The sequence below is a fragment of the Agelaius tricolor genome, unplaced genomic scaffold (genome assembly GCF_023055355.1).
Source record: "Agelaius tricolor isolate 1412-34295 unplaced genomic scaffold, bAgeTri1.0.p SCAF_3, whole genome shotgun sequence".
NCBI classification, from domain to species: Eukaryota; Metazoa; Chordata; class Aves; order Passeriformes; family Icteridae; genus Agelaius; species Agelaius tricolor.
In genome coordinates this window covers 4,361,146-4,388,727 of record NW_027269263.1, presented here as the reverse complement: position 1 = coordinate 4,388,727, position 27,582 = coordinate 4,361,146, and the positions used below count along the sequence as shown (strand labels likewise).

The window sequence follows — 27,582 nt, the reverse complement described above, 5'->3', positions numbered from 1 at the left end:
GGCATTGAATGCTTCCAGGGATGGAGCATCCTCAGCTTCTCTGTATGAAATACATAAACCTGTCTGTAGAAAAATGTCTATTTCCTGCTGCTGACTAGGATCACATGCAGAGATTTGAATTGGCTTTAGCCTTGAAGTTGCTGGAGGCATTTTCTTTAACATCAACAGTTAAATTGTGAGAGTTGTAAACTTGGAGTGTAACTAGCTAACCTAGAATATTCTTGTGGAGAATCCAGGTGACAATTCTTTTATCTGAGATTTGTGGTGCAATATGCAATTCCTTTTTGGTTTTTGTATACCCTGGGGTAAAAAACTGGAAGTTCAGGTTTAAAGTTCAAGGACTGATGTCTTTAACTCAGACTTTTAATTTCTTGTCCAGACCTGGAATTGAAGACTAGGTGTGGGATTTTCTATAGAAAGGGATTTGCATTTTCTTGTTCTCTTTAACATTTTTCCACAGAAAAGCAGAGCTTGAGAAAATACCTAAGGAAGGACTTGTCTGATTTTTTAATATGTATTATTGTGGAAGTTATGAGAACTTGCATAAGATCTGTTTCAGGTGCTAGGGAAAAATTATGAAGCCTTATTTTTATCTGGTATATATGGCTGTCCTTTTTTGACTGCACAGATAGCTATTTCTGCCCTCTGCCTGGAAACTCAGAAGCCTGTAGTGCCTCTCAGATAAATATTTTTCTCTTAATCCTTGTAAACTGTGATCTGGTTTTCTGGTTTTGCATTTCTAGAGTGCATCTTATTAAAGTGCACATCTTGTTTTCTACTTTATCCAAGTGCTATCTTTCAGATCTGCCAGGACAGTTCAGAATTTTATTACCATAAAAAAAAAAAGGCAATCTTTAAACTTTTGCCTCCATGCACAATTGTATTTTTATTCCTCCCTCTGGTTATGACCTGGTATGTTCAGACAGATCAGGTTTTAGTCTTATATTCTAGTTGAAGATTTGAAGATCTAGTTTAAAGTATCTTGATAGGTCAGAGATATTCTAGATAGTAGTTTGTCTGGGTTTTTCTCTTGCTGGTTTAGTTATCTGATAGTAAATGTTTGTTTTAAGTTTATTGACATGGTTTAAGTGGTACTCAGGCATTTTAACTAAATAGAGTGGAAGATCATGAAAGGCATGTGGTACAAAAAGTGCTTTTCCTCTATAGTGTTAATTACTATTTTTGTATGGAAATAATACGTATTTGGAAGCAGCACTTATGAGAAGGAACAGGGTAAAGATGTAGCATATTGAAGGAATTTACCAAATCAAGAATTGCATTAGTAGATACCATTCAATCAGTTTTCACCAAGCACTGTTCCCTCAGCGTGTACTTAGACATTTTTGAAGTTGTATTCTAATCTATTCTAATCTATGTATTCTAATAATCAAAATTCTAAAATTTGCACACTAATATTTTTTAATGCTAGGTACAAAGAAAATTTGCAGCAAAAAGCTCAAGTGATAAAGATCTGAAAATAACAGAATTTATTAAAAATTAGTTACTTGCATAACTTGGCCATTTAAGAAGAGTTGCTTACTTCTTTTGAAATTTAGAGATTGCCTGTAATAGGATGTAGCCATAGTTGAATGGGTATTTGGATCTCATGATTTTTTTATTTTCTGTGACTGTTTTAAATGTCAATCACCTTTTCTGGTGACACTGACAAGAAATTGTTTGTACAGAACTGTGCTATCCTAAATTGTTGCTGTTGAAACAAAAAATTATTTAAAATGTGCCCTTTTTTTGGGTCTCTGGATTCATTGACACAGACCACCTCTTGCTTTGCTTTATGAACCATTATTTTTGTTGTATTGGTTAAAGCTGGTGAGCTATAAAGTGTACTTTTTAGTCATCCAAAAATCAAGGTGAAGAAAGTAATGGAAGTTTACTGGCTGATTAGAGGTCAGTTAAATGACAGAAGAAGATTATGAACAGCAAAGATCTGAAAAATTAACATGACAATTGGCATCATCACTGATACCCAGTAGGCACCAAAATACATTTTCTGGGTTGCTGAGGAAACCAGATGCTTCACATTTTAAATCCTGGAGTTTTTCCAGTTCTAAGCTCATACAGTGATGCTGCTTGATAGTACCTTTATTTCAGACAAAAGAAGTAGGGCACACGCTAGAAATTTGGGAACTTTGGCTTTATGGCTGAAAACTTAATGCAAAAACTCAGTTTTATAGAGCTTTGGGATTATTTTTTTCCTCATTTCATTTAAAATGGATCTTGCATAAAATTTCATTTTAAGCTGCTAGAACTCAAGGCCATGGGACAGCATCTTTGAAAATAAAATAGGGACCATGCTGAGCAAATTTGAAATCTGAACCTGAAAAACATTAGATGGTGCTTCATTACTCTTTTTGTTATATCTGTCTGTCTGTGCTGGTAAACAAGGATGAAAAGAAATGAACAAAAAAAAATCAATATTTTGCAATCAAAGCATTTTAGGAAAATGGCATTTGGGACAAAAGAGAAGTAATAATACACTGAAAGAAAAAAACCCAGGGAATCAATCACCTCTTGCTTTGGGGGTAGGCCATGTTTTGTCTTGGAGAGGGGGGTTAACACTCTCTCCTTTGTGCAATGCAGCTGCAGGCAAATAAAATGCAAGTTTTAGTGTCTGAACATAGCAGTGTTTTTGGCAGCTTCCCATGCTCTGTGTGATAATTGACCTGTGAGAAAGGAAGAACACAGATTTATTTTTTCCTTTGGTGGCTGTGCTGACTTGTTTAGCTAGAATTTGGGAAGGTTTCAAATGTTCCTGCACTTTTGAATAAGAAGCATTTCCTTTCTCCACAGAAGATTAATGTCCTCTGCTTCCCAGAAATCTTAGAAATCAGAATAAATATCTTATGCTTAATGATTAGAAATACTGTGTGGCAGGAGAGAGGGGCAGCAAACAAAATGTGTAACTCAGTTGTTTAAAATCAGTGGTGCTCATAGTTGGTTTAGTATTCCTAACTTTGAAGTGCAGTGTTTGTACTTTAAAGTTTATTTTCTTTCTATTCCCTCATCTCTGAAGTAGGTTTACCTACTCAGATAGCTCCTCTCCCACAACCCCAAGGAGATGAGAGAGCTCAGAGAAGGAACTGCATTTTCAAAGATGTAATTCAGTTGATGCTAGTTTCGCCCAAGGTGTGACCTTGAACTTGCCAACCAAGCTAATGAATATATGGTTTTCTAAGAATTCATAAAATCCAGGCTGCACTTTGAGACATGCCTTTGAGCTCTCTCAAGGATGGCATTTAGTGCTTTAAAGTGCCCCAGTGTCTACACTGTAGGCAATGGCTTGGTGGTGATACCTGCCGTGTGTCTGAGTCTCCATTTGTGTGAACTATACAGGGAATAATTCAGCAGAAAGGGCAAAGACTGGCCCAGCAAAGATGGGCAGCACTTTCATTTACCAAGTGGGTCTGCATGTGCCCTCCTGTTTCAGACTGGATGGTTTTTTGCCTCTGTAACACTCCTGTGGGCAAGCTTAGCTGTTGCTTTTGAGTTAGAAATGATACAAATTCACTTGAAGGCTGGTTTGTAGGAGAAGTGTGTTTAATGCAAAAAATTCTCTCTTTTATAGACAGATTTTACACAATTCTACTTGATTCGTTAACTAACAAAAACATCTTTCTTACAAACAGTCTTTAAGAAGAACAGAAAAACAGAGTAAGACAACACTACTTGCAGGTTGCTTATACTAACAAGTTATTATTGTTTCTGCAACTCCTTAGAAAGTCTTAAAAGTCTACTGTGAGAAAATGAAACCTGTTTTTTCACTCTCTGCCCAGGCTGCTGTATCCACACTTATCCTCTGCTTTTAATGTGCTTGAATCATGGACATTTAAGGAGGAGTAGCATACAGGCTCAGCTCATCAGCCCAGATTCTGCAGGGAGGGCAAGGTAGATGTGCTGCACTTTCTGCTCAGCTAGAGTTGGAGAAATAGTTCCTGTTTGTTCAGGAACTCAGGGCCTTACCCAGCCCAACTACAGGAGTATTTCTGCAAGTCTCTGTGAGAGCTGTGCTTCTGCTCTTTTTACTCAAGGTCTCAGGTCATGCTACTGAACTGGTTCTAAACCCAGTTCAGAGATTTCAAATGCCACAAAAAAGACCAAACATCCCCACAGGGTTTGTGTCAGCTTCTTTATTAAATCTGACAGACGTGACCTCAAAGATGTGTCCTGGAGGGCCATGAGGAGCTTGTGTCTCTGTGTCCCTGAAGGGATATCAGACCTCTTCTGCTGCTGCTTTTTCTTTCATTCAGACCTTCCTGTCACAGGCTTGCTGATGACCACTGGACAAGACAAAATTGAAATTTGTGCCTTTTAGAAATTTCTAGAAACTATTCTGGTTTATTGGTTACCCTTTATGTCCAAAATGCTCCAGTAACTTCTCTTTCCACCAGTGTACTTTTAGAATTGCTTTACCATGGGGGGGTGGGATTTTTATTGACATTCATAGTGTCAATAGTATTATCTTCAGTTAGAAGAATAATACGAAAAATTAGGCAGGATTTTAATCCCTTATCTCTCTCAAAATACTACTTGTGGTAGCAATGAAAGTGCCAAAGAAGACTGGAGACGCTTTGTTATGTAAGTTCAAGTGCAGCATAATTTTCCTGTGAATGTTTTTTTCATTCCTGACATTCAGGTAGATTAGTTGTTTATTTTCCAAATGGAAAATTAGGACACAATACAGAATTTACTTTGATTTTACGGTGAGCCATGACCACAGAGTAGGATTTTTACCCCTCCATTTTCACTTTCCAGTTCTCTGACATTCCATTAAGACCTTTCAGAGCAATTGCAGCCCAACTCAGGTGACATTGTGTGTTGTGGGTTTTATTTTTGTCTTCCATGAATCTGCAACTAATAAGATGAAATTAGGGCAGGAGAATAGCACAGTTTCTTCATATCACTTTTAAGTTCCTTTCTAGTTCAGTTTTAAAGGTGGCTTATTGCCATACAGAGTTTGTTACAGCAGCTTCAGGAACATCCCAAAGATTTGGTGTCTTTGATTCCTTTGAGCCATTTAATAACATACATTTTTCTGATTAGAATATGGATCCTAAAAGGTCCACAAGCTTAGCTTGAGACAGCATTTTCCATGGCAGATAGTCCTGCAAACAGATAGTTTGCAGATGCTGGTAAAGGTGGCAGTATGTTCTCCAGGGACTTACCCAAGGAATATACTATTTGTGCTGTTAGAGTAATTTTCAGTGCTACTGCAGCATCTATGGCAGAAAAATCTATTGGATTCAAAATAAGCTTTTGTGCCTGCCTATATGATAACTAAGAGTTTTTAAATGGAGAATGTGCTTCTTCATTTTTATATTACTTTTTTTTTTGTTGAGCATTTTGTGGTGCCACAGTAAAAATGAAAGCATCTGTATTATATGTACCTATATTCCCAGGTATATGCTAATATTCTTGTAAAAAAATCAAATGTTGCTCTGTGTGAAAGGTAGCAAGTAATTTTCTTATTTTGAGAACTAATGTAAGGAATACTCTCTCCATTTATATGGATGTTATTAGAGAATCTTGCCTGTTGACTTTAGTAACTAAAGTGCTTGATTTTTAATTTTTTTTCCGAAGTAACTCTTGTAGATGAGCAGGCTCACACAAAGCAAGCAAGCAGGCTGTGAGGTTTGTTAGTGAGGTAGTTCAGCTATTGCAGCCAGGTGAGGAAGGGTTTTTAACTGATGCACACTGCTCTAACAGTATCACACAAGATTGATAGCAACAGCTCAATTACAAGAAAACTCAGCTGCAGTTTCTGGTATTATCTGAAACCACAACTCAGCAAATTTGGCAAATCTGTCACATATATGGAAGGAACTTTTCTAGTATCCCTCAAAGAGAAGAAGTCACTTTAATAGTAAGTCCTTCTTGGACCTAGAGACAACCTGTTGATTGGTGAGACAGGGCATTACTCATAGGTAATTCTGGTTTCTTGGAGGGATCTGGGAAGACAGCCAACTCTGGGGCCCCTTGCCTTCATTATGAATTAAAAGTGTAGTTTTTCTGGCAAGATAAAGCTAATAAGCTTTGTTGGTGCATTCACTGTTGTGCAAGACAAACACAAACTTCCCCATGATTGAAGGGGCAGGAAAAGCAAGGGCATGTGCCACTTTTGGGGTTGCTTACATCAGTCTTGCTCACATGGCTTTTCATTGCTCTCTGGGTTGTGAGGCTTCACAATTTCCAGCACTTTGGTCACCAGGCGTTTTCTGCCCCTGGGAGTTTTGTCTGAGCTGTGTCTGGAACAGACATTAGTGATTGTGTTAGTCAGCCTAGGGATCTGCACTAGAATAGGGAAGGAGTAATTTGTCAGTTTTAGTCAGTAGTTTCCTGGATTCAGGAGTGAATTTTGAACCCACTATGCTAAAGAGTCTTCCAAGCTGGGTCTCTGCACAAATTTATACATTCTTTAGGGTTGTCATAAAGCACAAGTATATTAACAGCTTTCAAATCTATGATTACACCCAAAGGGTAAGAAAACTGGTCAGCATGGAGTAGTGTCAGCAGAGAAACTAAGGTCCCTTTGTCTCAGGACAGCATGGGTTTGCTGCTTGGGATGCACCTCTGCATGATGAAGAGGTTCCAGCAAATAATGGTACTAATTTAGTACATTAGGTGACTAAATATCAAAGTCTCATATTAGTTAGTGCTACATACTCATAAACCCCTAAAAAATTTTAAAACCTATCATTGTGTTCTGAACTAATTCTGTATGAGCAGTGATAGCTAAATACTGAAAAGTGCACGCACACAAAACCACACACTCATATTTAGTATTTACAGTGTGACTTCCTAATCCCTTGCTATTCATCAGTCCATATCCTTTCCAGGAGAATGAAGCTGGACAATCACAGCTGACTGGCCATGTTGTACACTGGGATTAGAAGCATCCCTCCTTTCCAGAGGTCTTCCCTCAGGTTTACCCTACAGTGTATCTTTGATTATAATAAATCAGTGATTTGGGCAATGTAATTCAGTAGCTGAATTGTAATTTAATTTTAAGCCTTTGTTCAAGTTGTACAGCCTTCTGCTTGAGTGAGCCCAAATGATAATGTAAATGGAGTTTAGTTTGCTGTGAGGATTTCCTTTATAATCGGCATTAAATCCCATGTTCCCAACCTATCCATTGCTCTGCCTCAATGGTTGGTCTTTTCTGCTCCCTGATTTCCATTCTTGGCTCTCTCAGTGCTCTGAGGGGTTCAGCCTTTCCTCTCTTTGTGTCTTTTCTTGACCTTTTTTTCTGCTGTGAGTGTGATATGTAGCACTGTACTGTGTGTCTCCAACCAGGTGCTATCAGTGCTGCAGTATCCTTACTCTGTGTAGAACCAAAATCTCAAACAAGTCAGGAAAACATCATCAGTATTGCTGAGTAACAGAGAGATCAAGTTGCCACAGGATGAGGACTGTTTGTTTCACAGTAATTATAAAAAACCCTGTGAAATATGGCACAGGGTTTATCCAAGAAAAGAAGTTTAATTGTTAGTGTAAAAATGTTTACACATTACACTTGTAAAATGCTACTTTATGCATAGACCTTGTGAACCTTGAGATGTTCTAAAAGTAATGTCACAACTTGTTAGTTTTATTCTGCTTCTCACAAAACACAGTATCAGATCTAAATTAATAATTACTAGGTTCAATTTTCCCCTTGTTTTATCAGCCTTGCACAATAAAATACTTTTGATTTTTCTTTTTTTGAACATTTGGGATCCATCAATATGAAATTATTCCAATTTGTAGTATTTATCTTTTCTCTGCAATGGGCTTTCCTAAGTCAAATCTGTGCACATTTTTGTCAAAGCCTATTCAGAGACTTGGAACAGGAGTAAGTAAATGTCCCCAGAATAGTTGGGTTTTTAATCCTTTTGTGTTTGGTAGGTCGTAGGAGTAAAACTTTGGAAAACACAGCCTTAGAGATTGCTTCATAATGTCAGGACACAGCTGAAAGGAGAATTAACATGATGTTATTCTGTGTGATTAGGCCAGGATTTCGACAAAATTGATGTTATTCTTAATTAGATTAAAAAATTAAAAATTAGATTGGGAAATGATTACCAGATTATTTCAATTATGGTTCTCAGTATAATGACATTTTAATAAATATGAAATAAATTAGTATTATCTAAATTTAATTGAAGAGGAGCAGCAGAGTCTAAACTATTTTGTTTTGATACTTAGGATAGCAGTGTTTTGTTTTGAATTACTTGTGGGAATGGAAGCATTCAGGCTCAAGTTGGACCCAACAGATGGTCTTGATGGACAGCTGAGGTTGAAATCTTGGTGGATAATGGCTGCAGTCTCTTACCTGATGAATACCAAAAAGGGGTCACTTAGAGGAGCTCAAAGATAAATGATAGAGAATTTTTAATGGATTATGTAATTAACCCTACATAACCAACTGGCTCATATACTGCCAAATCAAATCTCTTATGACCGGGTTTTATACTTCTGTTATTTGTTTGCATTTTACATAAAGTATTGTCCATTCATATAATATCTGTATGCCCTGAGACTCAGGCAGTGTCAGTGGGCTGGAAAGATCTGCTTGGCTTTCCCTCTCACCTCCAGCCCCTGCCTTGTACTGACAGAGCCCATGGTAGGATTTTGATTCAAACACTCTGCTTTTAACTGGGTCAGGCTATTGATGTTATTGAACCTCCTCAGAATGATGCAATTCCACAACTAAATTTAACTGGTTTACAGCTGTCTGAGGATGTGAGTCATTGCTAATGCATAATATTTTCTAGGCAGTGCTTTGGAACTGAGACAGTGCTGAAGAACAACATATACATTGGCTCCCCTGACAATGTGAATTTCAGCACATTTACCAGCTCAAAAATCAGTTTTAACTCTTGGGGTCCTAATTTTTTTCCCCTGGTTTGAATTGTGCTGGAGTATCTTTAGAAGCTTGTAAGAAAAACTCCTCTCAGTATCAGTTGTCAGAAAAAGCGAACTTTAGTGACAGGATTGTGTTAGGTTTGAAGGAAATTCAAGCTATTTATTAGCAGAAGAGAAGGTTTGCAAACATGGTAGTAACATTTTGACAATATGATTTGAAAGATCTGCTTTAAATACTGCTTGTTATAGGGAGAGTGACAGTAGAGAAAAAACCTTCACTATTTAGAAGATAGTAGAATTACAATTCACTTGATGCTGACTGTTGTTCTTAGTTCTGCTTTGCAGTGATCTGTCAGCAAACTGGTGCTACCAGAGGTTGGCTGGGCATGCCCAAGAATGGAGGAGAAAGGAAGACAAATAGAAATAGAGATTATTTACATAAACACAGATTAACTGTTTTTCTGGCTGGTATAAATATACTTATAAAGCACCCTTGTGTGAAAAGGCAATGGAAAGAGTTGGATTTGAATCTGTTGGATCATTGCCAATTCTTTGTTGCTCTTTTACTAGAGGTACAAAAAATTAAGAGTCCATACAAGTTAATATTTCTTTAATCAGCACTTCTTTTCTCAAGTCAATCTGATTGCAAGCTTAGGTCAAGAATAAGGAATTAATCTTAGCAAGTGTCCTTCCTAGTGAATTCCTAGATTTTATTTTTCTCTGCCGGCAAGTTGCTTCCTTTTGAAGCAGTGGCAAGGTGTCTGCTTGTGAACCATTTATTTATTTGACAATTAAGTAATTTATTTGACAATTAATTTCTACTTTTAAGTAGAAATCACAAAACTAAATTATTTGTCCTTTCTAAGCTGTATTGCAACCAAGCATTTTATTTGTAAAGCTAAACTCTGTAGAGTTTTGTGCTAATTTCAAAGACTCTGAAATGTTACAAAATCCCACCATTTTGAAGTCAGCAACATCAGGACATGTCCGAAGTGCACAATATTCCAGTGTGATGCTGCAAAGGCAGTAATGTTCCAGGAAAACATTGAAGTAGAGGAGCAGTAAAAAGAAAACTTTATTGGGAAGCAAAATAAAAATTAATCCAATGTTCCCTGAAATGGCTTTTAGTATGATAGTTCAAGAACAAGAATCTCTGAATATAAATTGACAACAATGTGATTATATTAATATAAATTGGTTGGATCTAAAAGTAAAAAAAACGTACTGAGTGCAGCTGAACTTTGGAAGAAACTCTGATTTGCATTTGCCAAAATCTTTTGGAAAAAAAGGGAAATTGTTTGATCTGTCCTGAACTTCAAAACAACTTAAAAATCTCACCCTTGCAAGGAGACATGCTTTGCCTAAAGCTTCACATTGTTGCTAGTCTTGGGAATTTAACCTTTAAAATTAATAGCAGGAACATTACTTTCAGTGAAATGATTTAGTACAGTGCTGTGAGTGATATTCACTGATGTGACAGACCTTGCTTCTCACACTCACAGAATCTGTTATTGCTAAATTAAATACACATTTTTGCAATTCATGCAGGACTGTTCTAATGGTACTTTTGCAGGATTTGCAATAGGAAGACAATTATAATGGTGAGGTTTTCAGTGTGACATGGATAAAACTGGAGCTTAATCTTAGGAAGCTCCCCAGTACTATCTGTTTACATACTTCCATTATGTTCTCCAAAGCATGACTTTAAGAAATACAGTAACAGTTCTAAATCCAGTAGTACAGCTTTCTTGAACAGTCTCTGAGTACTTAAGGTGATCTCTCACCAACCTCTTTCCTTTTTCTCCACAGCAGTATTACTTAAAATATTTTCTATGCAATCATGTCTGTTTTAACTGTTGCCATTTTGATTTTGATGTGAGCCCATCTTTTTAAGCTTCTCAAATTCTGTGGGACTCCAGCAATTCAAGTATGACTGTAGGCTCTCAAATTTTTATTATTATATTAGTAATTTTACATTAAAGGGAGTGGCTTGTCTTGACCTAGACAGAGCTGTAGCTGTTCTATCCTCACATGCCTGCTTACTCACCCACTCTCCCTTCCAAAAATGCATCTTTCATCCCCATGTTAGTATTCCCGATGTGAAAGAAACATTTCTGCCTGTGGTTGGTGATAATCCATCATCTCCTTGTGGTCATTTACCCTCGAGCTGAGGAGACCAATAGTGCCTTTACAAAACCAAGGAAGAACTGTTTGGAAAAGTAACAGCTTATGTGAAGTTGTTGTTTATTTGGATGGCTGTGCCACAGGAATGGGAGCAGAAACCTTCTGAAACCCCTCTGATTATTGAGATCCTGTTTACATTGGTGCTTCCCTCAGGGGAAAGCTGGGATCAAAAAATTGGAAGGCTGAACAGAGCTCTGAGATGCTCTTCTGCACATCTCCTCCTGTGCTACACTGCAGGAATGCTATCAAGTGTTAAGTTGATTGTGGAAGGGATTTAATGACCAGTTCACAAACCCACTCCATTTATTCAGAAGTCACTGATAGAATAGAAATTGGTTTTGAAGTGTTCGATTTCCTCATGCCCCAGGACATGGTAGGAGGGTGGACACTGTCTCCATGGAAGAATTTCTTGGCTGAAGCATTATACACAGTATCTAGTAACCTCTAACTAGAGGAATCTGGGGATCTAGTGGCCTTGATGGATATTTAACTAGATGTGTTTCCTTTGAATCCCTGGGCTGTTTTTAATTTGCATCTGCAAATTAAATCTGAGTCTGTATTTGCAGGAAGTAAAATGCTTCCTTGCCTTTGGAGCAGAATGCCAGAGGAAGCTTCTCTTGCCTCTACTCTGTGCTTTAGGGCTCAAAGGCAAAATAATTAGTTCCACACAAATAAGAATAAATCACCCAAGTTGAAACATGATAGTGCCTGACAACTGGTAATGTTGGAAAAAATATTCCAGTAAATCATTATGGATGGGAAAATAAGTGTGCAGAGCAGATGATGCCAGTGTAGCCTTGTGTACCTTTACACTAAGGATAATGTTGCTAACATAGCCATATGGCTGGCTTTACCCTGCAAAATAAGTAAATATGGCAAGAAAAAAAGACTATTAATAAGTAAAAATAGTATATACTTTTCATTTTTATTTTTGGGATTTTTTTAGAAATATGATACCGTAATATATATATGTTACTATATATAAGGAGTATATATATTAAAAATACATATAAAAGGAATATATAAGGAATATATATCCTTAGGTTTTTGGAACATTTCTGAAGAGATTTATCAATCCTTGTGCCTCTGTGTGTTCCACAGGGCTTGGAGATTCCATTAACGTTTATTTCACCTTTTCTTGGGTAGCAAAAATACCCTGTTCTGGTTACCTGTTTTATTTTCATCAGCTATTTGAGAATTTGTTCAGAATTGCTTTTTTTGTTATTGTTTTTAGGAATGCGTTGTCTACTCTTTTTTGGAAGGATTCTCAAACTACTTGCAAGGACATAACAGCAAATTTCTTCATTAATTAACTATATGGAGTGGAGCCCATTTGCTTTCTTCTTCAGGTTATATCATTGTGGAGAGCCTATACTTATTATTTGTTACAGTATTGCAGATTTAGGAGAAAAATGGAATAAGGGCAATTTATTGTTGAGTGTGATTTCATAGGGAAATTTTGCATCTATTATTACAGAAATATTTCAATTTTGCTCCATAATGCCAGTTGCAGTTTTCTGTACTGTAAGGGCCAGGTCCTTCAGGTACCCTGTGCCTGCAAAAGGCACAGCTGGAGCTACAGTGAGATTTTTAGGTAGTGACTGGATATGACTGGGGGTATTCTGGCATACCTGCTGTTCCCTCAGTGATAACAAACCCCACCATTCATTGCTCCAGATGGAAAAATTTGCTTGTAGACTAAAGGAATAGACAGGTTCACACTTTTTGCACATCACATTTTTGGTTTGGGGGTTTAATACCAGAGGGTGCAGCTGCAGTGGGGAGGTGCAGCAGTCATACATAGTGCTGTTATCTTACTCTGGCCACAGCAAACAGTGTCATTGAAACATGAAAATGCACACTGGGCTTGTGCAAACAAATGCTTGTGCTACCTTGGTAAGCACCTTAATATGTGCTGAAGCAGAATTATTTAGCTGCCTCTGGTGTGTGGTTTGCTCCCAGCAGAAAGTCACTCTGCACTATCCCCTCTTCAGCCAGCCAGAGCCTTTGGTGAGCGTTTCTCCTCCAGAAGTAAACAGGAGTCTAAGAATAACTCTGCCTCCTTTGTAGTGTATTTTCATGGTTAGCTGTCCAAACAGCCAGCCTGTCTAGACAGCTGATGGCCCTGGGAGCTGCTGAAGTCAAAAGCAGCCACTCTGGGGCATGCTGCCTCCTGGGCAGCCCTGCCTGTGGGCACCAGGACCTTGCAGTCAGAGCCACTGGGGTTCTTTCTGAAGCTCCATGGGCTACAAGTGTGTGCTAACAAGGCATTAAACAGCTGATATGAGTGTATAAAAAAGGAATTTTCAATTCTTACAGTTATTTCTGACTGCCATGATATGTCTCTGGCTATGGTTTTTTGGTGGCCTTTAATTTTGTTTTGTAGTGTTGTGCCCAAATTCAGTTTTGAACATAACTTTGAGATTAATACTTTTTTTCTAATAGAAGCAAATGTTGAAGATAAACCAATCCCCACGTTCTACTGTCTTCCAGATGTAGTTTCAATACAGATAGCAAAGGTAGTGGTGCACATGTCACAGAGCCATTTGCTCTGTAATCACAGAAACTCTTTTTCCAGGGTTGAAGAGTAAAACCTGATAGAGTTGCTGTATTTCTAGTAACCAAGCAGCTGCTAACTGCTGTCCAACAGGTGAAACAAAAGGCTAGTTAATGCTTTAGTTTATCATTATGAATATGGGACTAGGAAGCCCCTGGGGTTCTATGGTTGCAATATTTCTTAAAAATGTCTTTGAAAGTGTCTTGCTACAAGTGTTTTGGAGTTGGGTACCTCACATGCCATGTGTCATTCATTAGTTTATAATGTGCATTTGCTGATGCAAGAACTTGTCAGAACACAAGAAAAAAGCAACTGAAAAATCTGTGTACACTTTAATCCTTTGTTGATAAATTTGTTTTTGACATGTTATCATCATGTTCATGTGTCTGTTTCTTTTGATGTATATATATGCATGAAAGGGAGTTGGCATCAGGTCTTCTGAGTGTATCAAAATATATATTCAGAACTCCTAAACAGATGAAATTCTGTACCCACAGAAAACAAGGCTGATACATTTTCCACCCAGGGAATGGCACTTTGTGATACTCCATCACAAAGCAAGCCACCGTGTAAGATGAACAAGCAACTTGCCAGTGTAGCAAAAAATACAGTGATACCAAAGAAAATACCTAAAATAGTACCTCTTTGTCAGTTTTTAATTATCAAGTGCCTTTAAACTACTGCATAGTTTATGTATGTAGTAAGGTTTTTGTCAATTTCTTTCCTTCCTTAATGTGTTTCTTTGTTAATGTGTTGATCATCCTTCTGTGACACAGTGCCCAACATCCTAAGAAATTTGGAATAATAGCTTTTCTTTATGCTGTTCTTGTGAATACTGTTCACACTTGCTTGCTCTGAATTTGTTCCTGACTCTTGGAAAGCTTACTGATTCCTTGTTATTATTTGATGGGTTTGATTACCTCATTTGATGTTTTGAGGTAGGATTATAAGAACTGGGCTTCATTTGCTTTACGAACAATTTTAATCATTTAATATAGCCTAAGGTGATTTTGGATGGTTTCCCTTGCTGTTGTCTTAAAATTGACTTCTTTTGTTTAAGATCGAGAACCTTCAAGAGCAGTTGCGAGACAAGGAGAAGCAGATGAGCAGCTTAAAGGATCGGGTGAAATCCCTGCAGGCCGACACCACCAACACTGACACTGCCTTGACCACGCTGGAAGAAGCGCTGGCGGAAAAAGTGAGTGTGGGAAGCGCTGGAGGTTCCCTGGGGAGATGCGGCCGCTGCTGCGGCGTGCGAAGGCGCGGTTCCCGATCCCCATCTACTTACTGATCCCATGTCCGATCCCGATCCTGTTCCAGTGCCCAATCCCAATTTTGTGCCTGCCCCCGATCCAGTTCCTGGGCCCATTCTCATGCCTGATCCCGTTCCTCATCCTGTGCCTGTTTCTGATCCCGCACCACTGCCCATTCTCGTGCCCGATCCCGATTCAGTTGCTGTTCCTGTGCCCAATCCCAATCCAGTTGCCAATCCCGTGCCGGTTCCTGTGCCCAATCCTGATCCAGTTGCCGATCCCGTGCCCGTTCCTGTGCCCGATCCCGATCCAGTTGCCGATCCCATTCCCTGTCCCGTGCCCGATCCTGTTCCTCATCCCGTGCCTGTTCCTGATCCCGCGCCGCTGCCCCTTCCCAATCCCCTTCCCAATCCCGATCCCGTTCCCCATCCCATGCCTGATCCCAATCCAGTTCCTGTGCCCGTGTCTGATCCCCGTCCCGATCTCCATCCCGTTCCCGTTTCCAATCCCGATCCCGTTCCCCATCCCGTGCCTGATCCCAATCCCGTTCCCAATCCCGTTCCCGATCCCGTGCTTGATCCCAATCCAGGGCGGAGCGGCCGCGGCGGGGCCGTCCCCGCTAGAGGGCGCTGCAGGACGCGCCGGTGGGGCGGGCACGGCGGCGCTCCCGGCGTGGGACCGCAGTGATGATGATCCCGATAATCTGAGTTTTTAATGCTCGGTTTTCGGGAGATAACCGGCTCAGAGATAGACTGTCCCATTCTCTTTTGGTGGCACAACTTCTTGGGTGAATTATGTATGTTTTTTCATGATTCCCGGAGGAGCTCCTTTAGTCTATCAGATTCTATAGTTCATAGAATCTGGTTAAATGTTACCTGAGGTGGGGGAATTTGCTTGCATCCTTTTAGATTCCAAGATATCCAAAGCTCTACTGATGTCTGATATACCAAAAAGTTATTTTCTTGCCTTTTCTTACTATATGTAAATCCCAGTCTCACATAGGCACTACGCCCCTTTTTCTCTGAAGAACCACTGATTTAACTGTACATTTTAGAAAAATAAGATTTAAATAAAAATAAGATTTAAATAAGTTCACAGCACTGTGAACATTCACATATCCAGACGTTCACAGTATTGAATCCAGTGTTCACAGTGCTGGTATTTCACAACAATGATTCCACAGATTTCTCAAGTTTTCTCTTTCTTGAGGATCTTTACAACTGTAAAGAAAAGAAAATGGCAACACACTCCTTCTCCTCGTTTCAAGTGTAGCAGAAATGTTGTGATAGGAAGCCTGAGAAGCTGAATTGACTAAGAGGGATTTCCTTCACAGAGTGCTTTCTTTTGTCAGGAAAAGACCATTGAGCGTTTAAAGGAGCAGCGTGACAGAGATGAACGAGAAAAACAGGAAGAGATCGACAACTACAAGAAAGACATTAAGGACCTGAAAGAGAGAGTCAGCATTTTACAAGGAGATCTCACAGAGAAAGAGGTTGATCAGCAACACGAATCTATTGTGATGGAATTATTTGTTGTCTCTGTTTGTGTTACATTTGAGTCGAAGGAAACTGTTCCTTTATAGTAATTGTCTTTCAACAAAGCTGATCTGGTAGATTACATCACTGGAGAATTTGCAAAGCATCAGTGTTTCAGAACCACCTTTTCAGGGATAGCAGCCATCCCCTTGTTTGCAGCAGTTAATCTTGTTAGTAGTGGCTGACTGCTGGTCAGTGTGGCGTTGACTGAGCTGTGCTGATAGACAGGGCAGGCTGGGAACAAGCTTGTCCCTGTCTCAGTGTAGGGAGGAAGGAGCAGAGGCTGATCAAAGCTGTGGGTGCCAAAAGCATGAGGATAATGTTTTGTTCCTTTATGCAAACAACAGGCAGTTCTTTAGACTCTCGAGTATTTTTTTGATTAATTAGGTTGATTGTTGGTAATGAGCCAGTTGGCTAGACAAATTACCTTAATTATATTGGAGAAACATAAATGTTCTCTGTTCCTCTCTTGAGTATTTGCAGTCTTTTTACAAAACTCAGTCAAAGTAAAACAACAGCAAAATATGCACCCAGAAAGTACTATGATTTTGTCTACATGGAAATCAGCATTTGACAGGGGGGGAAAAAAGCAAACACAAAAATAATATAGAAAGAAAGAAGTTGAGATGTTTTTTGTAGTAAGGTGGCATGAATCAGTTTTACCCCATGGAAGCTGTATACAGAAATGCCTTCAACTCTCTCAGTGACTAAATCTTCTAACCACAAGTGATTTTAAATACAATTTTATTGAAAACCAGTTTTTCTTAAACAAGACTGTCACTGGAGCACAAGTTCCAGTTTACAGAATTGTCCATCTTTAAAAACTATTTTGAAAGTAATTTAGGCAAGGTTTTATTTTGATCCTGAAAGCCTGAATTAATTCAAGCTGTCTTAAGTCAGTGACACAAACAACCTGAAAAAGATGTTTTAAATTAGATCCTGGACATAGTGTGAAGGGATAGGAGGAAGATAAAGACAGAAAAGAAACTTGATTGCACTTACTTGATAATTATTTCACATCTTTTAATTTAGACATCATTACTGGATCTTAAGGAGCATGCTTCATCATTAGCTTCATCAGGACTGAAGAAAGATTCAAGACTCAAGACACTGGAGATTGCATTAGAACAGAAAAAGGAAGAATGTTTGAAGATGGAAACACAATTGAAGAAGGTAATCTTAGTGCATGTTTATATATGTGTTGTAAGCATACAGTTCTAAACACATTGCCCATGTCTACAGAGAAAACTTGGGGTCTTTAGAGCAAATTCTTTGAATTTCTTTTCAGCAAGATCAGTGAAGGTGTGTCTATGCAAAACATATTACAAGCTAAACCCATCAAGCTTTGCTTGATTACAAGCTAAGCCTAGCCTAAGGAACTTTCAGACATTTGTGCTAAATTTTGATTTCACTTACATTCAGTAACAGTGCTGTCAGCTTTTTTGGTTTTTGAGGCTTAGTCTGCTTCAGTACAGCTTGTAGCAGCAGTTGTGCCATTAAATTGATGTAACAGCTGAAAAAATAACAGCTAAACATTTCACATACCAATTATCACTGCTTATAGGAGTTAATGTGATAAATTCAGGTGCAGGGTTGGCCCTGCCTGGAGGAAAGCAAAAAAACGAATGAAAAGAAGATGCTACCTGTGAAGTGTGTGATTTTGAGTCATCAGTTCAGACCTGTTTAGGATTCCTGTTGTGTTGGTGTTACTGCACCTGAGAACAGTGTAAATGGAACTCTGTGCATGCATATCTAGACCCATGTTTGTCCTGTTTCATTCTGTCACCCAAAATCAACTGTTCTCAGCATCAGCAGAGCTCAGTAGCAAGAAAAGGCAGCTATCACGTGTAATTGGTCTCCCAGGCTGTTTTCAGTGGCTCTTTCTGAAGGAGCTTTCATTGAATTCTCTGCCATGAATTTCAGGTTCACCCTGTGTTGCTGGTAATGAGTTGACAAATCTGTTGTAGCTAAGATTTGCCAGAAGTTGTTAGAGCATCTCACCCAAAGAATCTACCTAAGTCATGGTCAGGATGGTTTCAGTTCTGCAACCAAAAAAATAATTGGTAGCCTACCATTATCTGTGTGGAATAACTTCCAGTTACTAGAGAAAATATAGTTAACATTCACTTGAATAAGTTTTATACCTATAGTAAGTTTACATATTTCTTTAATAACCTTCTTTCCCAACTGTTTTTAATTCTTTAGTGGGTTTTATTGTAGCTTGCACAGAAGCAAAAAAGTTATTTTTAAAGGCTTTCAGTTTTTAAATGTTTTGCAGGTATTTATTCAGGCAGTTTGACATTTTCAAGATGAAATAAGAAATAATTATGACAGATAATCCAGCTCCATTTTAAAGCTTCTAAAAACTCGTTTTTACACCTCTGTATTGTTAACAATTGTAAATAATTGTCATAATTAACCTTAAAACTAATTGCTACATAAGAGCATTCAGTATAAAACTGAATTAGAGGTTCATTCTCTTGAGGTTTATTACATTATCTTAGTGCAGATTTTCATGAGACACATGCAGGAAGGAAGCTCTCATGTACCTCCTTAGGAGTAAATGGCTAAAAGCTTTTTTTTGGGTTCTTCCCTCACAGTTTGAATGGAGATGTGTCTAGCATCAGTCTTGCTTCCCTTGCTTCCTATTCCCAGTGAACAGTTTGAGTACTTCCAGTCAAATCTATTATCCCTAGAAGTTAAGCTGGCAGGAGAGGCTGAGCTGGACTACTGTTAAGCCATTACATAAAAAAGACTTGGAAAGTCCTTGCAAAGAGCTCTTGCTAACCTGCAAGCAGTGAGCCTCAGAGAAATCATGAACCATGCAAGCTTCCCTTTCTTCTGTAAAAGGGAATTAACTTTACACTAAACAAAAACATTAACCAAGTGGAGTGCAAGGGTGCTGAAAAGTTGCTGATATTGATTTTAGTTCTATGTTACTCTCCAGTGTCTCCCTTGAAGTATCCACTTCTTGTTGCTATTCCTCTTTTCACTACTAAGTGTTTTATATTGATCTTTGGTTTAGCAATTGGAACTGCAGTGTTTTTCGTATTGGGCTCGTTTTTTTCAAATAATAATACCATGGTTATGCAAATCTGTGTGCTTAACGTTCCAATTATTCTATATTCACTGCCTCTGTGCTCAGTTGTCATCCTGCTGCCAGCAGGAGATGCAGTGGGAGATTCTGAAGGCTGAAAGCAGCTCATAAATCCCTGTTGAGTTTACATGGTGTCCTGTCTTCATTTTGGCTCCGATGGAATCATTAGAGGCAAATAACACACAGGAGGTTCTCTCCCTTTTTTTTCTGTGAAGTGCTATTATGCTCTGTGGTGGTTTTTCTTTTCTTTAGGGAAATCTTTGTCCAAACTACTATTTTAATGTATCATTTTTATAGTGAAAAAGTTTTCCTTTAGTTGTTCTTCAGGATGCTCTTTTCCCAGCATTTTCTGTCTTGTCTTTCCCAGCCAGTATACTTTGTTTCATTTTGTTTTTCTGATCTGGGAGAGACCAACTACTCTTAGAAATTTTTCCAGGAAAGATGAGTGAATATTTGTCCATCTTCATTTCCAGTGCATAGTTTTTCTCCCTATAGATATACTCCTTATTTTTAGGGAGGAAAAAGAGTCCAAACCATATGTTAATAAACTTCCCCTTGCTGCAGTTCTAGGAACTTTTCACCAGAAAAAGTTAGCAGTGATTCCCTGCCAGGAAAATACCTCTACCTTCAACAAGCATACTCAGAGGTTGTTTTTGGGGTTTTTTTTTTCTGCTGTGGTGTTCTTTCCTCAAATTCAGGAGGATAGTATCTTTCAAAAAACAGGAAAACAAAAAAGACTTAATGAAGTGTTGATCCAAATTCTGTCTTTCCCAAGAATTAGCCTGGCTAATCTAATACAGACTCTGCTGCTTTTTATTTTGTGAACATGGATTTTCTCCCACAGCTGAAAATATTACTGATAATATGGGTAGATGAGGCTGGTTTTTGTTCTCAGCTGATAATTATTTTTTTTCGAAGGGACAATAAATGATATATACAACATAGAAGGAAAAAGGCTGCCAGGGAAATCAGGATTTCTTGTTATAATAAAAGCAAAAAGGAAAACTGTGTTCAGCATTCAGATAGTGTCAGTTACTGAATTAGTTTTCTAGACCATTCAGCTGTCTTGAAATTGATACAAAGGAAGCACTAGGAATTAAAGTCCTTCTCAATCTGTGAAGCTCATCTGTAAACCCAAACAAAGAGCTGCATTAAATATGTGGGGGCTGGACAAATCTGTTAAATTGAAAAATTCAAGGTAAAATTTGGAACTTGCATGAGAATAACTCTCCATGTTTCTCATGTTCCAGAAGCTGGTTAGTAATGCATGCTAAAACCACTAATTAAGATTCTGTTGTCTTAGTAAATTAATGTTGCAGTTATTATTTTAAATTCTTTGCTTGTTACATCTTTTCTTTTTCTCTCTCACACTGTTCCTATCCCAAATTTTCTCCATCTTTTCCTATCTTCTTTCTCCCTTTAGCACCCTGAAGTTTTATTGAGTCATCCATCCAAGCTAGTAAGTTCCCTGGCAATCTGAGAGGCTGTTGCCAGCACATTTAATTTTTTGTGTTGCATGTGTATTCACCTGTGCTTTTATAGTTGGGCCAACACAGAGTGTATTGGTGAATTCCTTTGGTATAGTGGGTATGGACAGCATGGATACAAACAAAAAGCAGTGGGATGTCAGACCAGTCATGTCCCAAAAAGCTTTCTGAGATGTTTTCACTGTTTGACTGCCTTGGCCTAACTGCATTTTTGTTTGGACAGCTTAATATCGTGTCTTGTGTTTTGTTTCCCCTTGCTGCTGGTGCTTGAAATGTCCTGTAGCTTTTCTGTCATCTCCATTGTCTGTGCATTTTCAGAGCAAGAAGGTGGAATTTCCATGCAAATCAAGCTTCTTGTGTGAAAGCGTTCTGTAACACTGGGCACAGCAGCACATTAGAAATAACAACCGAGTTGCAGCAACTGAAAGATTGCTTAAAATCTTGTGTAATCATTCAGCTCACTGGTACTGTGTCAGTTTAATTTTGGATCCTGTTTCCAGCCTCCTGTTTGATGTCAAAGAGCACTCCTGTCAAGGAGTGTTTGTGTAATAATATCTTGACACTGTAAATTACGTAATCCAAGGTGGTTTTCATGAGAGATTTCTTCTGTGGCTCTGTGCATAAAAAATGGTGTTACAGAACTTTTTTGATACCTGTGTTACTCTTGGCAATGTTCAGGGTAAATGGAGTTGTCTATCCTGGCAATCATTGTCTGAGGGTCAGAAAATTTCTGGGGGTTGCAATTGTTCCATTTTTGTGGCATCCCATATGAGAAATTCTTTAAACCTGGCTAAATAGTGTCAATAAGGAATTGAGAAAATGAGATATAATATGGAAAGATTGTACTTGGTACAGTGCAAATAGGCAGAAGAATTTGTGTCAGGAGAGCATATTCTCTACAAAATCTTTAATAGCATGTAGACTTTTTGAGGCTCATTATTCTGAAATCAGAACACAGAAGATATTGGAGCAAACTGTGTGTTTTATTCTCCAGTATGATATAGCAAGCACACAGGATGAGGTACAAGAGGCTTTGTGCAGGCCAGGTTGGATGGGGTTTTGAGCAGCTTGGTCTAGTGGAAGGTGTCCCTGCCCACAGTAGGGAGGTTGGAATGAGATGATTTTTAAGGACCCTTCCAACCCAAGCCATTCTATGATTCTGTGGTGGCTTTTAATGTTCTAGTCTGATGATCTCAACATCATCTCATGTAGTGGAAAGTTGGAGAAGTTTTCTCCCTGATATTCTTATAGCTAAAAAAAAAAAAAAATTACCTTACCTGCTCTACCCCTCCCAGAAAAACTTGTGAAGATAACACTCATTTTGAAAAACTAAATACTCAAAATTCAGGAAATGGCCAGTGTCACACTGTGTGGTCTTTGTCATTTTTCCTTGTGAGGTAATTTGTATAGCATTTCATAACTAAATTATTGTCTGCTAGTCTTGCTGTTTTCAATATTGCATGACAAATGCTGCTAGAGTGAGCCAGATATACATGAGAGATGATAATCATCCAGAGAAATAAGATGGTAAAATGCTTTTTCAATAGCAGGAAAACATTGAGTGAATAAGGCAGGATATATTTCCATTTTGCTTTTCCCCCTGCACAACAGGTTTGATAATGCATCCTCATTTCCCACTGGCGGTGTTAAGAAGTGATAAGTTGTGATTAGCACGACAGAAAGTGTCATGGTGGGGGGAGACAGAGACACAACAGGACATCAGGGTTTCATGGAGCAGAGAGAGTTTATTGGTGTCCAGAGTTCTTTATGTAGGCTATTCCAAAGACTCCACATCCAAATTTGGCTGGCTATGATTGGTTACCATCCAGCTCACCTGGCTAATAGATACCTGCTCATGTTCATGGTAGGGATTGGCTCTCTGTAGCCAAACCCCTCCTCCTCGTATGAGGCATGCAGACCATCTGTGTGCTGTCATAAGAAAGAAAACTGGGTAATTATTTCTTTTAATGTCATGTTGCAGTTAAGAATAAGCAGCTTATAAAGCCGTACATCGAATATCCAAAAACTGGTACTGAATGTCTGTTCTTTACTTGTGTCCTGATTTTGTAAAACAGTGGTCAGGTGAGTAAGGGCCAGATCAGAGGAGGCAGGTGAGGGGGTTAAAATGCATTTACAAAGAGAAATGTCCTGTGGGCATTTCCCTCCTGGCTTTGCCCACTCTGTGCTGAGGTGAATACAAAGAGAGCAAATGGTTTATGTTTAATGGCATCTCTGGGAACTTGCATCTCTCTGAAGAAATCACTTTTTTAAGTAATGGAAATTGCCTCTCTTGAGGTGTCTTCCTGTCTTTATGATTCTTCATAAAGAAAATAATTTGTTTATGAATTGATTCCAACTAAACACTTGCTTATTCAGTGTCAGAAATTTGCAGATCCATTAACAAAGACTAACCATGTAGAGATGGTTAAAGGACAGCAAATAACACTCTGTGACAGACTCAAGTTTACAGTACATGGTATATCACAGAATTTCCTGAGCCTTTTACTTCCATTACTGCCTTTTCAAAAAGCTTTTTTACAGTTTGGGGTGTGTAGAGCCTTGGAACTAAAGGAGGAAAAAGCCTGATGGTTTTTTGAATTTACAATTCTGTTAAAACTAATAAAGACATGATAGAAGACAGCACAAATGTTTTATCAGTTGAATTTCTGCCTTTAGTAGAGAAGATGGGTAAAGTGTATGTCTTTTGCAGTAAATAATCATGATAAATTTTTGTATTTGTGTGTGCATTTACTATTTTTAGGAGACATGAGGCTCCCTTGGAGGTAGGAGGGTGGATTAAAATGGGATTTCAGGTTCTTGGGAACTTTTACTTCATGGCCAAAAGTTCTTGGCAACATTTGTATGTGAAATGTTAAACTGAATTTACTGTCTCAATTCATAGGTAAAAGTAGAAAGTGTTTGCTATGAGTTATTTGCTGTTTGATTTAGTTAATATTTTAGGAATATTGATTTGGAGTCTTGGTCATAATGTTTGGAATTTTTATTTACATTTTAGAACCTTTAAATTAGGTCTGTGCTATTGTTATGTTCCCTGTCTCTGGCACATGTTAAGCTGTGTAAGATTATCTTACCTCTTAAAAAGGAGGTTTTGGCATGAGAAATATCAACTTAGAAAATTCTTTTTAATGTGTTTTGTCTTCCACTCCACTCCATCTGTAAATATTGGTTATTTCTATGAAACATTGGTCATCTTTGTTTTAGCTGTAGAAGTTGGCTTTGTCAGCTGATTTTCTGTGGAAGCAGAAGTTAGAGTACATTTATTTTGTTGAGGAACAATCACTCTTTCTTATGTTCTGTAGGTACCCTGAAGCAGTCACCCCATCACTTAGCAGTTTCCAGATGGGAAATGAGAGCAGGAAAGCAGAAAGCTGTTAAACCACCTCTTCCTTTACAGTCCCTCTTAAAAACTGGGAGAACATATCCAGAGTAGTAAACTTAAACTATTCTCAGCCCTGAACCACTTAGAATTTGGAACTGAATTCACACTGGCAAAGATTAATACTGATCAGATGAGCTTTACTAGTAAAGCAGAGCTTAACAGGGTGCTGCTTTCCAGCTGAAATGTGACTGTTTCTTATGCAGATCAGTGCAGAATGAAATGTGTGAGTTTGGCTGTGCTCTTTAATTCACCTGTTTGATACCACACAAGAGCACAGAGCTAATGCCAGAGTCAGGAGTAACAACTGAAGGGTTTAAATAGCCTCTGATCAGGTAAACTCAATGATCTGCAGGGATGAGAAAGTGCAGTGATCCCTTCACCCTCAGCAGGCTGCTTTCTACATTTATTTAATTTTTGTCATTCTTCTTTTATACGCTATCACATTTGTTTGTAACTACATTAAAATTACAGATTTACAAATGCTCTGTCAGGCAGAGATTGAAGTCAAACCTATGAGGTAGACTTCTTATAGTCTCTTAATACAGGAGAAACTATTGGTGCATTTGTCACTTATGTTGATTGTGCTTCAAAAATGAAATTAGTACTTATTTTGGAATTTATGTACACCTTTGATGGGCAGGGCAGGTTGTGTGTGTGTTTTTTTACTGTGACTATAGGAATTCATTATTTGTGTTTTGCTTTTTGGTTAAAAGAAAAAAACCAAGATTAATTATTTTGCACAGGGAAGGTAGCCAATTTCATCTGTTCCAGATCTTGATGTGAGTTTGTGGGAAAGCTCTAAATGCATTGGTTTTCTCTCTTATACAATAAATGAATCCAGTAGGATTTTAGATATGGTCATGAAACACATATTTTGTACAAAACCCACAAAATGGACCAAAGTCACTCAGTCAGTAACTCACAGTGCAGGAAGTGGTCTCCAGTTTACAGCATATCACATAACATTCTCTTTGTGTTAGGTGAAAGTATCCATACTTATGTGCATTATATACAAATAACATGTGTTACGTGTCTTAACCAATAATTTATGTCCTGTAAATAGCCCTTTGGTTCTATAAGAACCAGGCACACTGACTTGTTGGCTAATTCTCTAGAAAAGAAAATTTATTTCCTCTTCTCAGTAGTGTCTCTTGGGTTGTTGTGGAGATGCTTTTATTAGCAGAGTGAAATAAATCAGGACTGTTCTGACAGTCAAATTGCATTAGGTCTTATAACTTCTTTTGAATTAGTGAGTTTAATAAGCCAGGCTAACAGCCTAACTTTGTTTTCTTTGAAAAGAAGTTTCTTGATTATCTGATCATGTATTTTGGATGACTTTAAAGAGCCTGGAGGAGTATTTGTTGAACAATTTGAGATGTTGGAAACATACCTAAATCCAGTACAGAAGAACTCGGGCTCTGTCTAGTGAAAACCAGACTTAACTCTATACGCAGTGTCTCTCAGGGGAATACTGATGCCCTCAGTCGATGCATAGGTGACCCCAAAAACAGTATTCCCAATTCCCTGTGTTTGGGAAGGAAAGATTGGAGAGAGTTTTTGAAATTTAAGGTGTACTTGAAAAGGAAATGAAATAAAATATTTCAGATTTCCTCAGGCTGGAAATCCCAAAAAAGCATTTCAGAAACACCCACCAATGCTGGTTCCAAAGCCAAGTGTGTCCCCTGGTGCTCACAGCTGCTCGTGGGGCTGACACACTTGTCAGTCTCACTGCTGCCACTTCCTCCTGGAGTCTGCATCCTCTTGGCAGGGCATTAATTACACTTGCACTTGCTGTGGAGAGCCCTTTCCCAGGGCGTGTGATTTGGAGTGCTTATGGGGCAGTAAGGAATCTGGAAGCAGTGACAGCCCTAACTCCAAAAGGCTTTGCAAAGCTCACAGGGATGCACTTGTGGCCAGGTCTCAGCCAGAAGCCCAGATGCAGGGTTTTCAGTCTCACAGTTCAGTGACACAGGAGTGTCAGGATTTGACTAGAAAGTCACCCAAAAGTAGGGAGCCTTTTAAGTGTTCCTAAATGCATTACCTCAGAAAAGGGTTCTACTCTTCCATGATTTTTGGTTATTGGGCACTCTTGCTGACATCTGCCTGGGAGACCTGGGGCATTTTTTTTCTAGGATAAAATACTGTCCAGCCTAATCAGCTTTCTGGAATTCTTGTTTTTAAACAAAAGAAAGCCACAACAGCTTATTATTGACCCTCAGACAAGAGCTGCAGGGCTAAGGCCCTGGAACATGAACCTTTCCTTTGTTTGGGAAACCCAGATCCATCCCAAGGTCAGTCCCATTAAAGACAGGCATCAAGACTTTCCACAGTCCCATAATATTCTGCTCCACAAGTCTCCTGGATTCTACTAGAATGTGGCCTTGGCTCTAAAGAAACTAATTAAAAACTACACACTTCAAGGCAAAAATGTTGGAGTCAATGAATGGATATTTTCCTCCAGTCTTGTTTTACTGAATAACTAAACAGATTTAGCCAAATATAATTTTGCTATTTGGTTCTTTGGAAGCAGCAGCTTTCTGCCCTGAGTTTTTTACTGCTGTAGTACTCTCCAATTACCCTTAAAAGCAACAGAGTCCTATACTATCAGATCTAGACTTAGTGTGCTTTGGAGCAGAACATTGGCAGCTTGTAAAACAACTTTCCACAGCTGCACACAGAGGGGAGAAAAGTCTGTAGTCTTATTTTTTTGGTGTAGGTTTGTTTTGAGAAGAGCAAGGCCTGGGCTTTTGCAGGCAATCCTGATCAGCAGAATAGTTCCATCAAACTTGCTATTCACTGAAGCAATTTTGAGCAATTCTGAAATAGCTTTAATTGATATCAAATTGCAGTTTCAGATTCAAGAACAGAGGAGCAGGGTGAGAGAAAAAGTATAGCCCTTAGTCTGCTGGTTTAACTTCTAGCATTAATACTGCATTCTTCCTGTCTCTTACATGCTTGGGAGTTATTGAATTAGGTTTACTAATAAATTAGTGATTTTTGTAACAAACCAAGCCATTAAAAAACCTCCCCAAACAATCTCTTCATTGGGATCACGTCATCCTCAGTCCAGAGGTACTTTTTGTCCCAATAGCCTGATTTTGAACAATGTATTTCCTAGATAACTGAGCAGTGATAATTTCAGTAGCCATGCTCATACACTCTGGTCTGTGTGGCTCACAGAACTGGCAAGGGCTTGAGCACATCAGCACC

The 27,582-nt window shown here is 38.6% G+C and overlaps 1 protein-coding gene across 13 annotated transcripts in view; it reads left to right on the top strand.

The window, feature by feature from the left end:
* Positions 1-27,582, top strand: part of ERC1 (ELKS/RAB6-interacting/CAST family member 1) — a 276,731-nt gene that overhangs the window by 87,453 nt on the left and 161,696 nt on the right. For 7 of the 13 annotated variants that reach the window (XM_071422212.1, XM_071422217.1, XM_071422213.1 and 4 more), the window contains 4 exons: positions 14,661-14,798; positions 16,205-16,345; positions 17,421-17,561; positions 20,909-20,944. In XM_071422212.1, the coding sequence (XP_071278313.1) occupies positions 14,661-14,798; positions 16,205-16,345; positions 17,421-17,561; positions 20,909-20,944 (456 nt within the window). The remainder of the gene's footprint in view (positions 1-14,660; positions 14,799-16,204; positions 16,346-17,420; positions 17,562-20,908; positions 20,945-27,582) is intronic. The other 6 variants (XM_071422219.1, XM_071422215.1, XM_071422214.1 and 3 more) reach the window with 1 other exon arrangement.